At 41.1% G+C, this 13,209-nt stretch overlaps 1 protein-coding gene across 1 annotated transcript in view; it reads left to right on the top strand.

Annotated features, from left to right (window-relative positions):
* Positions 1 to 588: 588 nt before the first annotated feature.
* LOC308288585 (microtubule-associated protein 1A-like) overlaps positions 589 to 13,209 on the top strand; it is a gene marked incomplete at both ends in the record, with an annotated part of 50,214 nt that continues 37,593 nt past the window's right edge. Inside the window, 2 exons of the mRNA XM_080730056.1 lie at positions 589 to 835; positions 1,589 to 1,690. Coding sequence (XP_080586182.1) covers positions 589 to 835; positions 1,589 to 1,690 — 349 coding nt within the window. The remainder of the gene's footprint in view (positions 836 to 1,588; positions 1,691 to 13,209) is intronic.

Below are 13,209 nucleotides of genomic sequence, written 5' to 3'. Positions count from 1 at the left end.
TGTTATTGCACAGATGAAGCATTGTTTGTTTCACAATGGGAACAAAGAGGTATCAGTTTGGTATTCGGGACACACAGCTCGGTTCTTGCAATGACACTGATATAAATAGAACCTTTATATGTCTCAAATTTCTCAGCTTCAGCTTTTGCTTTTATTGTTTACACAGGAATAATGCAGGGAAATATCCTGAATAACAGGGGCCCTTAGTAAAAAAGGATCATGATAGCTTTTTTTAACATGAATAAAGAGTATATTTAACATAGTGTATTTAATTTAAGAGTATATTTAACATTGAAAGCATAGTGTGACAACCCTGGTGATCAACAAGTTTCCTTTCTTCATCTTTATCTTCATCACATGTATCTCAAAGCTGTGCTTGTCAGCCTCAGCAGTCCCATCATAAATGAAATATGGTTAACATAAAATTTCCATATCCCTCTTTTCCGACTGTCCAATGGTGGGCTGTGACATCATATAGTCACATAAGCTGGGATCCAATCAGATATTCACCTCCCACGGAGCCACGCCCACTGGTTCTCTCAACTCATCCTGCACTGTCATGGTGCTTGTTTTGCGGATGCAGTTGTCATGGAGATGGAGAGGGGCTCAGCGTCCGCTAGTGGCACTGTTACCATGGAAATCCCAGTCGCAGCACCTTTCTCAGTAGAGCAAGGAGATTCGGAGGCGCAGCTTCAGCCTGCCTTGGTGGTTCAGCACCCTGGACAGCACCACGCCGAGCAGCCGTTTCAACACGGAAACTATCGTATGCTGATAGTGATCGGAGACATATCCACCAGCCATCAACTTGTGTGTGCCAAGAATCAGATCAAACAAGGTGAGTCCGCTAACACACCAATGCAAGTCTGTGTATCGCTAGGAGCAACTGCATGCGTGTAATAATAACCTCCAAAAGACGAAACATATATTAATGATGATCTGTTTTCATGGCAGTTCATAATGAAATCATATTAATGTGATTGAATCAATGTTACTTCATCATTGTTTTCTTTTTCAATATCTTGTTTTATGTATTCATTTGCAACACGGAGATATTTGTTTTATTCAAGCTTCATCAGGAAATGTTTCAAGTGTGCATTTTTAAGAGTGATTTTTTAGGCTGGAGGAAGGTCTTATTATAATTATTATAATTTTGAGCGAGGCAGGGTGAACGTATTCATTATTTACATAAATAAAGTAAATGGTTATATTAAGTGTCAGTGTTGATTTGTTTACTGTGCTGGGGCTGGCATATTAGCTTAATTTGGTATTAAGTTGATGTTCTTAGCATTCATGAGTACAAGAAAACATAAATACTACAAAAGATTTGCCTAATCTGGGATTAATTTGTAAATAACCAATTACATTTTGGTCCTCTGATCCTCATGTAAAGAACCAAAACAATGGAAGACAGTTCTGCTATCATGTACTGATAATGGCTGCATACGTAGGTTCATTCACCATGGACATGCGATGGTGATGACCAACGATGAGACTGTCCACGACCTAAGTAGGAAGGAAATGTTGTGCAAATGCAGAATGTTCCATTCTTAATGATGTAATGTGATGTGATGTGATGTGTTTACTATAGGGTTGTCTTCATGGGACATTGATCTGACTGTATGTGACCTGAACAAGGAACTTCAGCTGTTTGAGACCAGACACTCTGCCCAGTTTTCTTCAAAGGTCAAAGGTCAGTCCAAAACAACAACACTTGCATAATGTGTGCAGGCTGCTGTGGACACATGTGTTCTCTGAGGTGTTTTACACTTTAAAAAATAAATACATTGTAAACTACAATTATGCAAGTTTATCACAGTTGAGCCAGTGTGGGATTTCATAATCTGCTGCAGTATCGTGCAATATTCCTATCTGCAATGTCTGCTCCCAGCCAACAGCTGTGACAGAGGAAGGACACACAAACACAGGAGATCAGATTGTGTTGAGTCTGGGGTTTCAGAGCCAGACAAAGACAGGCCCTGTCTCCTATCTGGTTTCAGGGACGTGCTGGCCATTGGGACAAGCGGGACAACTCCCGAACGGCCGGTTCATTACCGGCCGGTCCAGGCCGGCCATTAGGAAAATGTCGGCCTTCGTTCCATTTTGGGGGCTGGGCGGCCAACAAAGTAAATCGTCACTGTCGGGCAGAAACCTTGTATCTCCAAATTTCAAATTTATACATTTTTTCGCAAAGCAAAGCCCTGCTTCATCATACAAGCTAGGCCACCGCACAAAAGTAGTGAAAACAGCAGATCTACAAGCACACAACGTCTTGCGGTGCGAGGCGTTGTGTGCTTGTAGATCGTCTGTTTTCACTAGTTTAAATCATTTTTAAAATGATAAATACAAAACAAACGGTTTTGGACATACAAGGTTTCCACCTGACAACGACGAAATATAACTCATGTACAGTAATTGGCCCACTGGCTTGTCACTTGTCATGATCTGAAATGGCAAATCTTTGAGCAGCAGCGCTATAGAGAGAGCTCTCTCTCTGAATCAGGGGCCCAGCACGTCCCTGTCTGGTTTAGTCCTCTTAGCTCTGTTGTATGTCATCCCGCATCTACAAACATGGCACCCCATCATGGCGGGTTGTGGGAGGCAGGGATGGTGCTTGGGGGGTAGCCTGTATTGATCAGGGTCTCATGTCAAGCCGTGAATCGATTCGGCTGTAATGTGAGCATGAACATTATCTGTTGGGTGAAAATAAAATCTGGTCAACAGTACATTGTATTTTTAATGTGGTTCTTACTGGAAGGGGTGTGCTATATGCCTATATCTGCTCTGTCTGGATCACTGCATTAGTAGTTACTAAGAGATTATAGGATTCACTCTGTATAGACATTATTGAGCTCATGAAAGAATCTGTACAGCTTGGACAAATGAATCTTGGTTCAACTAGAAAAACGAAAGAAAATATATTGTTCTTAGATCTCAACCTACTGTACAGTCCTCCCACACATTTCACGAGCAGTTATGTAAATAAAGGATTTTATTAGATCAGTGCATTGTTCTGTTTATTGTACTCTAAGGAGAGGTCTAACCATTTAAGAATTATCATTGAGTTAAACACAAATAGGCCTACATCTAAGCTTTAAAATACAGAACATATTTGGCATGGAATGAGTAAGCATGGCACGTCCTCTGGACATTAATATGACTGTGTCGTGATCCATGTCAGGTCTAAAAGGCCGGACATAGAATATAGAGGGCAGTTGTGCTCTGCTGTTTGAAGATCTAATGTTTGCAGGGTTGTTTGACCCTCACAGCTCTGCATAATTCCACATCAAATTAGTGTCTCATCTCATTATCCAAATCAAGTGTAAGATGACGATGCACACATACACACCGTGAACCTGTTAACACCATGCACAGTAATGTTAACGCAATAGATTTCAAATTTGATTCAGTTCTTGCCTCCTTCCTGACCTCCATAGTTTTTTTTATGCTTCCACACTTTGCCTCTGCTGCATTCTGATATACCCTTGTATCAGCATCATGAATAATGCAATAGTCTTACTATAATTCTTCTCTTTTTTTCCCTCAACATTGATGCTGTATTTAATACTGCCCTGCTGTCATTACCCTTTGTATCGACACTTGTCTCAGCTGCCACAGATTAATCTCCTTTATTCCCCTCTCTCATTCCCAACACTTACACCAGCCTGCTTTTTCCTTCCCACCTCCCTTGTTCTGCGGCTCTATTTCGCTCCCCGCAAAGAGCGTCAGAGGGAAGTAAAGATTTATTAAGTGCGGGAATGGGTGTGCTTTTATTCTACTCAGGGCTGCTGGAAGCTTACAATGGTAGGCACAGTGATGGGCAGGCACAGTGACGGGACACCATCATATGACGGAGTATAATTTAGGCATAACAGTGCCTTGGACTGAAAAAGACAATAGACAATACAAAGAAATTACAGTCTTTAAGTACAGTACTCCCCCTGTCACTGCTTAGCAGGTCCTTGACTGCAGCTGTTGCAGGTTTAGCTAGCGATGTAAAGGAGGAAACGATGAGGGAAGAGATGAGATATAAAATAAATGGAAGGGCCCATTTGGGTCCAGTTTTACACTCCCAGAGTAAAATGAACACAGTGGACTTTACTGTGTGCATTGAAACTTTAATCACATTGATTACTTTCCCTTGGTCATTGATCATCAGGCAGAATAAAACAAACACTGCCTCCATCAGGCATATAGTTAGAGTGCTAACAGTGATGGGGTTTTTGATAATCTATGGATGCCATGGTTTCAGAAAATCATTTTAGTCATTTGGATGGTATGATGTACCAAGCATCCAGCAGGTGGCAGGGCAAAGCCCATGCTGGCTTGAGGCAGGTTTGTAACTGTATTATTTGAAGTTAAGTACAAGATCAACTGGGACAACCTGTGTGGGGAAAGTGAAAATACAGTCCATAACCACATGAACCCTAGCGTCCCTATTCTGGGGGAGAATGTTCACCGAATGCGGGCTGTTGTGCGCTTGTAGATCGACTAGACATTTTGTGGAGGGAAGAATTTGCAAACCTACTATAGAGCCCTGGAGGACCCTTGGTCAAGTATATAATGTTTAAGTGGTTAACTACTTCTGAAGTGCCCTTGAGCAGGTTGCCTAATCCCCAACTAACAGTGAAGCTGCTCTGTATAGCCAATTGTAGTAGCTGTAAGGGCACATACCAGCAGTGAATGTGTGTACCGAAATGTACGATACATAAAGAAAGGACATTGCTTGAAAATAAGCATACACAGGATCAGTAAATTGTCACAGGTTGAAATAGGTTTTGAAAGGATGTCATCTTGCTGTGTCCCCTCCATGTTGATGAGAAGGCAGATACTAGGCTGTTGCATCTCTCTTTTTATATCCGAGGGCAGCAAGGATCTGAAATAGGAGATGGGATTATGAAAAAATAAGACAAAGAAAGAAAAATATAGATTGAAGCAGGAGATGGAGAGAGAATGATACAATTGAAGGCACTGAGAGATGTGCCTGTGGGGTGACTGGGTGATACTGTGAACCATCCCATGGGCCATGACCATTTCACTGAACCTCTGACAGTTTACGGATCCAAAAGGCCATGCATAAATGGCATATCCCATGGGCTAGAGCTTCAAAAATGATAACATCAAGAGAAAATCTCATAGATCTAAGCTCCAGTCTTCTCACTCTCACCAAATGTTATAGACCACAGAACTGGTTGTATACAAACTTATTTTCATTCAAAGAAAAACGTTTTATTTTTATTCTATAGATCAAATCAAATGTTAGATGTTAATGTTACAGTATATGGGTGATTCACAGCATCAGCCAATACTTTTAAGAGAAACAAAAATGTACTGATGCAGTGTTAGTTTATAGGTACAGTATATTATTGAGTATCTAGACAGTATAAATAGAGAAGAGGGCATAGAGAATATTAGTGTTGCCAGATGTATGATAATTATCGTATTTGTACGATAATTTGACCCTCTGTGCGATGTACGATCAATAATTCAATAAATGCAATATCACAAAAATGAGCGTGATTTTATCAAATACCCTGGCAGCTGATAATAAGACAGGAAATCAGTCAATCTGACCCTAGATCTGTACTTGGAGGCATCAAAAACACTGGTCGAATCTTTCCAGTCCAGTTTGAGGCTTTTATTTGAGTTAGATCCAGGAAGTTGCCTGCCTCCATGCAGCATAAGTGATGCATGTTTGTCACATAGGAGTCTCAAACAAAGTTATTTCTGACATCAAATAAGCATTTTTCTGTGAAATTTCTTATTTACACGCGTGATTTCTCTTTTTTGGCTGTGTACGATAGTTTTCTTTCAAATACGATAATGTTAAGCCTCCGGTACGATAATTCAACATTTCTCATCTGGCAACAATGGAGAATATAGAGGGTGTATACAGGTAGTATAGTATATGGAGACTATACAGAGTATAACAAGGATATAAAAAGAATAGAAGATATAGAGAATATATAGAGTACCTATATAGGGGACAGTTCAACTAAATGTATACCCAAATCCCCCCGTAAGTAAATGTTTATAAGCATCATATCCTACAGTGAAGGAGTATAATGTGGATTTATGGTATTGGTTTTATATATTGTGTCTATATTGGGTATATCGGTCATATTAAGCCCAGTAAGCACTTTATGTCACCGCTCAGCTGGCACTGTGTCACATCAAAAATGCCTCTTCAACAGTCTTTAATGCTAAGAGTATTCACCAGTATGATTAAGAAATAACACGTTTCTTACTACAAATGAATTCACAATGGGTCAGACAAATGGAGTCAGTTGTCAAAACTGTTCATGCTGTTCTGAAAAAGCCCAGCTAGAAATGTGTCGCTGGAGTTTCTGCCTGCTATGCTGTTACTCCTCCTGGTCTGAGCCTGGAATACTAATACAGAGCTTGCTGGTGGAGAGCACAGTCATCATGGCTGACAGTCCAGTGGCGTCAGTTCAGAAAAAGCTAAGGTATGGCAACATGACTGGTGTCTTGCACGCGCACCTTCGTGCGCGTGCAAGACACCAGTCATGTTGCCATACCTTAGCAACAGGCATGATACATTTATTTTAAGAAGTACATTTTATTTTTTTCCCCCGTTTCTATGGTTTCTTGATATGGCAGCTGACCTGCGGAACCTGGGAATATACCATTTTGTCAAATGTTGAAGCGACCATTTTGTTAAATTTTAACAAAGAACACAAAGGCACAGAGAACACAAAGGAGTCTGCATTTAAAAATCTATACTCTGAAACACTGATGATCCTGAAAACAGATGAGGACTCCTGAGATTGCACAAAATCAATTTGTTTCCACTGGAATTCATAAACATGTCGGTAGTTTACCCGTTTTTTCTTTAAATCGTTTGTGAATGTAAAGTTGATCATCAACAACATTCGGTTGATAGACTTTCAAGATTCATGGATTTGTTATTATTGTCCTATAACATCCATGTTTTTTTGTTTTGTTTTTATATGAGAAAACGGTGTGGACTGAAATAGCAAAAGAGGCCTGATTCCTCAGAGAAAGACAGATTTAGATCCAGGTCAAACTACAATCAATTAGAACACACTGTCCAAGTAGCCTATTCATGTTATTGCTTCTTCTTGGAAAGCCATTGGATTAGCCATACCTGTACATAATGTACATAACATTTCATTTTACTTATTAACTTAGAAAGTGTTCATACACCACAAACTCCTCAGTGTTAACTATGAGAGTGTGTAATCTCTTTCAGAGTTAAATGAACACAGATTGTACTGTGTATGGTGGGGAGTGTGGAAGATATACAGTATGTAACTGACAGGTGTCTATGCAGTATTGCAACAATTAACATCTCTTCCAACCAATCTTATAGACACATATCCCTTTAAATTTAAACCATCTAGTATTGCATACATGGAGGGGACAGTCTGTCCCTGCCACACAAGGGTGAACAGGAGAAGACAGCTCTGACCTCCCAGATTGATGACATAATAAACAGCCGGTGTCCTTGAGCCATAAAACCCTTACTAAAACACTGGATTAACATTTTTATTCTCCCTACCTGCATGAGACCAGTAGGCAGATACACACATGCATATACATACAGAGATTAAAATGCAGGGACATGCTGGGCCCCTGATTCAGCCCGGGAAAAAGAGTTGGAGAGGCCCTCATTGCGCGCTATAGAGAGAGATCTCTCTCTATAGCGCTGCTGCTACTCAAAGATTTGTCGTTTCAGATCATGACAAGTGACCGCCAGTGGGCCAATTACATGAGTTATATTTCGTCGTTGTCGGGTGGAAACCTTGTATGTCCAAAACCGTTTGTTTTGTATTTATCATTTTAAAAATGATTTAAACTAGTGAAAACAGACGATCTACAAACACACAACGCCTCGCACTGCGAGGCGTTGTGTGCTTGTAGATCGGCTGTTTTCACTACTTTTGTGCAACGGACTTGTATGATGCAAAAAAAATTATACATTTGAAACTTGGAGATACAAGGTTTCTGCCCGACAGTGACGATTTACTTTGTTGGCCGCCCAGCCCCCAAAATGGAACATTTTGTTTTTATTTTTTTCCTAATGGCCGGCCTGGACCGGCCGGGAATGAACCGGCCGTTCGGGAGTTGTCCCGCTTTTCCCAATGGCCAGCACGTCCCTGTTAAAATGCAAGCATATCCATGAGCTCATGCACACACATGCAGAGAGACAGGACAGAGAGGGAGACTGCAGACCTTGCGTAGACAGGGTGGTCGATATCATGTGTATGAGGTATAGCTGGGGCTATGTGATAAGATGATGCAGTCCGACTGCCAGTCTAGTACAGGGGATAATGAAGCGCTCACATTTCCCTCAGACCATTATCTTCTGAAATTGTATCTACATTTAAAAAAAACTAGACTAAACAGCAGTAGCAACTAGCAAATCTTGACCACTGACAACCAGTCTATTTGGTATTATTTTAATTCCCTGCTGAACCTCCGTCTCTCTCAAGAGTCATGCAGTGCTGTGTGATGAATAAATAATGGATTTTTATGTCATGATGAAATGCATACTTTTGTCACAATAAGTAATTGGCCTGTCCACACATCAGTCAAACGATACCTCTGCTAGCCCATCAGCCTCTAGTACACGTACACCTTCTCCTTACCCTGAGGTTGGGTTCCTCTTCCATTGATTCCATTGATGAGGACAGTCTGGCAACATGAAAGATCACCTTTCAATCCCAGGAGAGGAGGAGGGGCCGTGGACGTGGTAGCGGACTGTCGCCCACATTGAGCAATTAATAATCATGGAATGGAGCTACTCGTTGGGGTGATGGCGAATCAACAACCCTGCTGCTACCACACCCATCTCTCATCAGGAACAGTGGGCAACATACCTCATTGGATTGGATGTTTCCATATAGCTTCAGTCATTAATCCATCCTTTATTTATCTCTCCATTCATCCATCCATATCTACAGTATACACACACACACACACACACACACACACACACACACACACACACACACACACACACACACACACACACACACACACAACAGGAAAAGGCTGACTGGGAGTTCATGGGCTGTGACGAACATAATAACTGCTTGAATCTGACAGGGAGAGAGATATGATTGATGGCCTTCTAAAGAGCTGAGCTTCCAATATAAAAGATCCTTCACAAATATGCTCTCTCTCTCTCTCTCTCTCTCTCTCTCTCTCTCTCTCTTTCTCTCTCTCCATATGTCTCACTGTCTTCTGCTCTCCTCGATCCTCTCCTCCCTCCTCTCTTCCTCTCTCTCTCACACACACACACGTACACACATGTATACATGTACACATGTACACATGTACACACACACACACACACACACACACACACACACACACACACACACACACACACACACACACACACACACACACACATACAGTACACATACAATCAGTTGATCTCGTTTATGAATTTGTCACAGCACGGAAACAACTCTTTTAAAGGTCACAAATGACCTTCTTCGTGCTGCTGATGATGGAGATTGTTCAATTTTATTACTCCTAGATCTCAGCTCTGCATTTGACACCGTAGATCGCTCTATTTTAGTAATTGACCGCCTGAAAAAATGGGTTGGCATCGGGGACACAGCTCTTGGCTGGTTGCGCTCCTACCTCACCGATGGGAGTTTTTCCGGTGGTGATTGGGGAGGCAAAATCCTCTCAGGTCCCCCCTGACCTCTGGTGTCCCCCAGGGCTCTATTCTGGGCCAGTTACTTTTCTCCATATATTTGCTCCCACTTGGCCATATCATTCGTAAACACAAGATTAATTTTCATTGCTACGCAGACAGGGACGTGCTGGCCATTGGGAAAAGCGGGACAACTCCCAAACGGCCGGTTCATTCCCGGCCGGTCCAGGCCGGCCATTAGGAAAAAATTTAAAATAAAATGTCGGCCTTCGTTCCATTTTGGGGGCTGTCCGGCCAAGAAAGTAAATCGTCCCTGTCGGGCAGAAACCTGGTATCTCCAAGTTTCAAATTTATAATTTTTTTCGCAAAGCAAAGCGGTGCGAGGCGTTGTGTGCTTGTAGATCGGCTGTTTTCACTAGTTCAAATCATTTTTAAAATGATAAATACAAAACAAACGGTTTTGGACATATAAGGTTTCCACCCGACAACGACAAAATATAACTAAAAAAAAGAAAATTAGGGCTTCTCCAACTCTTTTTCCCGGGCTGAATCAGGGGCCCAGCACGTCCCTGTACGGTGTACGCAGATGACTCACAGTTGTACATCCCCCTCAAACCTGGCAGCACAGACAATATAGCCCAAATACTTACCTGTCTCTCGGACATCAAGTGCTGGATGTTCCAGAACTTCCTCCAGCTCAATGAGGCAAAAACAGAAATCCTCCTCTTTGGCCCCCCACATTCCACCCCCTTTTTTCAGTCACAGCTCGGCAATTTGTCACAAAATGTTAAAAGTGTTGGTCGTAATTTAGGCGTTATGTTTGACTAAAATGTATCTTTTAATTCTCAAATGACCAAGGTGGTACAATCATGTTTTTTCCAGCTTAGAAATATAGCCAAAATTAAATAATTTCTCTCATACTCAGACCTGGAGATGGTCATTCATGCCTTCATTTCATCACGCATAGATTATTGTAACTCCCTGTATTCTGGTCTCAGCAAAAAAACGATTTCCCGTCCTCAACTAGTGCAAAATTCAGCAGTCAGATTTATTGACCAACTCCAGAAGGCGTGTCCACATTACACCTGTCCTTGCCTCCCTTCACTGGCTGCCTGTAAGTTTTAGAATAGATTTTAAGATTTTATTGACTACTTTTAACCCATTTAGGCCTGAACACATTATGACGCAATATTTTATGCTTTAACTATTGAAAAATAGCAGATATACAAGCTCACAGCGCGGCACCGAGTGCCGCGCTGCGAGCTTGTAGATCTGCTATTTTTGAAAAATCGTGAAAATTAGAATTATGACCCGATTCTATAAGTGTCTTTTGAATCCTTCTAAGGTTTTTTTTGAAAAACCCGTGTTTCTACGTCAGCAATCTGGCCGGCCATCGTCAAAGAAAAGGTCCTTTTTCACTTAACTGGAGCTCAGTTAGTCTGTTCTTGAGAGACTATGTCAGTGGTTCTCAAACCTTTTCATGTGAAGGACCCCCAAACTGATATTTATTTGGCCAAGGACCCGCATCTCAAAATATTTAGTTCCAGGGACCACCCAGAAGCAAAATATGAGTTACAAACGTTCGCTCTAAAAATACATGTATCCAAAGATTTGCACACATTTTCACGACTTTTTCAAAAATAGCAGATCTACAAGCTCGCAGTGCGGCACTCGGTGCCGCGCTGTGAGCTTGTATATCTGCTATTTTTCAACAGTTAAAGCAGTCAATAATTCTAGGCCTGGGTTAAAGCATTGCAGGCTCTGGAATGCCCTGCCTGAGGCTCTAAGATTAGCTAGCTCGCTGCATTCTTTTAAAGGTGATACACCATGAATTTTCACTTTTCCAATTTTAAAACCTTTTTTGGGGGTCCTACTAGCACTTTCTATCCTCACAAAGTCCCATTTCTGACCATTGTGTCTTTCTCTGTTTTTGGGAAGGCTGAGGTTAAAAGCTTTCCACGTGTTCTCAGAACAGTTCAGGCCAAAGGTGGTACTGCAGCCGAGCCATTCAAAAATGAGAGAGGCTCTCTATTCAGGAGTGGTAATTTAGCCTCAAACCTTTTGAAAAACGTTTTTGGGACATAAACAATATGACATAAATACTTTTTAAATGCATGGTGTATCACCTTTAAGTCACAACTGAAAACTCACCTGTACACCAAGGCTTTTAATTAGCCTTTTATATATTATGTTTTATTTCTTTTATGTTTTACTTCTCTTGTTTAGTTGTTTACCTTTTACATTCTACTGTTTACTGTTGTCTTATCTCATTTCATTGCACTGTATTTTATTCTGCCATTGGAAAGCACTTTGTTTTGAAAAGTGCTCTATAAATAAAGTTTATTATTATTATTATTACACACACACACACACACACACCATCTATCACTGTATTCGCCCCATGCACAGTATATACATATATGATAGATATGCTAGTGGAGGGAGAGAAAAGGTCAGAGCCAACAATATTCACACAGTTATAGAAGATGCATTGAGTATAGGCAATAACATGCTTTTACAATGTCAACAAAGCATGGTTCCTCTGTTCCTCTTTGGTATGACAACTGTATTATTCCCTATATACTGTATTATTAACTTACACTTGTAATATCTATAAATCCTTCTTTCCCTCGATCTCTAATGTTCTTATGGTTTACCTCTCTTGGGTATGCTGGCCTGGCAGAAGGTCTAGATGTGATGTATTTCGATGGAAGTTAGCGCATGGCTGGGTTACAGTAATCTGTTCTTTTATCGATTCGATCCTTCCTCAGACATATATGACTTACAGTATACTTACAGCATCTTTCACACACACACACACACACACACACACACGCACACACGCACGCACGCACGCACGCACGCACGCATGCACGCACGCACACAGTTTAAGAGCCAAGTCACTGTAATCACCGAATGATGTGAATCAAAAGAATGTGATCAATCTGTGCAAGTTCCAGTATGCACAGTAACCACAAGCGTAATTTGTATAGGGTTGATGGGTTTAATAAACCCAAGGGCCCCCCTACTGGTGACAGTATTATAAATTCATAGGCTATTATATCGCCGTTGTCGGGTGAAAACCTTGTATGTCCAAAACCGTTCATTTTGCATTTTTCATTTTAAAAATGAATTAAACTAGTGAAAACAGCCGATCTACAAGCACACAACGCCTCGCACCGCGAGGCGTTGTGTGCTTGTAGATCTGCTGTTTTCACTACTTTTGGGCATTGTCTGATGAAGCAGGGCTTTGCTTTGCGAAAGAACGTACACATTTGAAACTTGGAGATACAAGGTTTACACCCGACAAGGACGATATGTATTTTGTCATTTCCAAAATATTAGGGGTCTCTAATCTCCTAATCTATGGGCCCCCCTCACAGCAGTACAGGGCCCTTTTGATCTGAAAACCCATGCAGAATAAGATCTAATTTCGCCCCTGACAGTAACATATCGAGAGTATAGTCCATTTGGTTACACTTGTACAATCAAAGTTAGATTAACTCTGAGTATTTTACCATCTCTGGTTTCTGTTTAATATACAATAACTGGATAGG

The sequence above is a fragment of the Nannobrachium achirus genome (genome assembly GCF_963921795.1).
Source record: "Nannobrachium achirus genome assembly, chromosome: 7".
Taxonomy (NCBI): Eukaryota; Metazoa; Chordata; class Actinopteri; order Myctophiformes; family Myctophidae; genus Nannobrachium; species Nannobrachium achirus.
The sequence above is the reverse complement of the archived record's forward strand: the minus strand, read 5'-3'. Positions and strand labels throughout refer to the sequence as shown.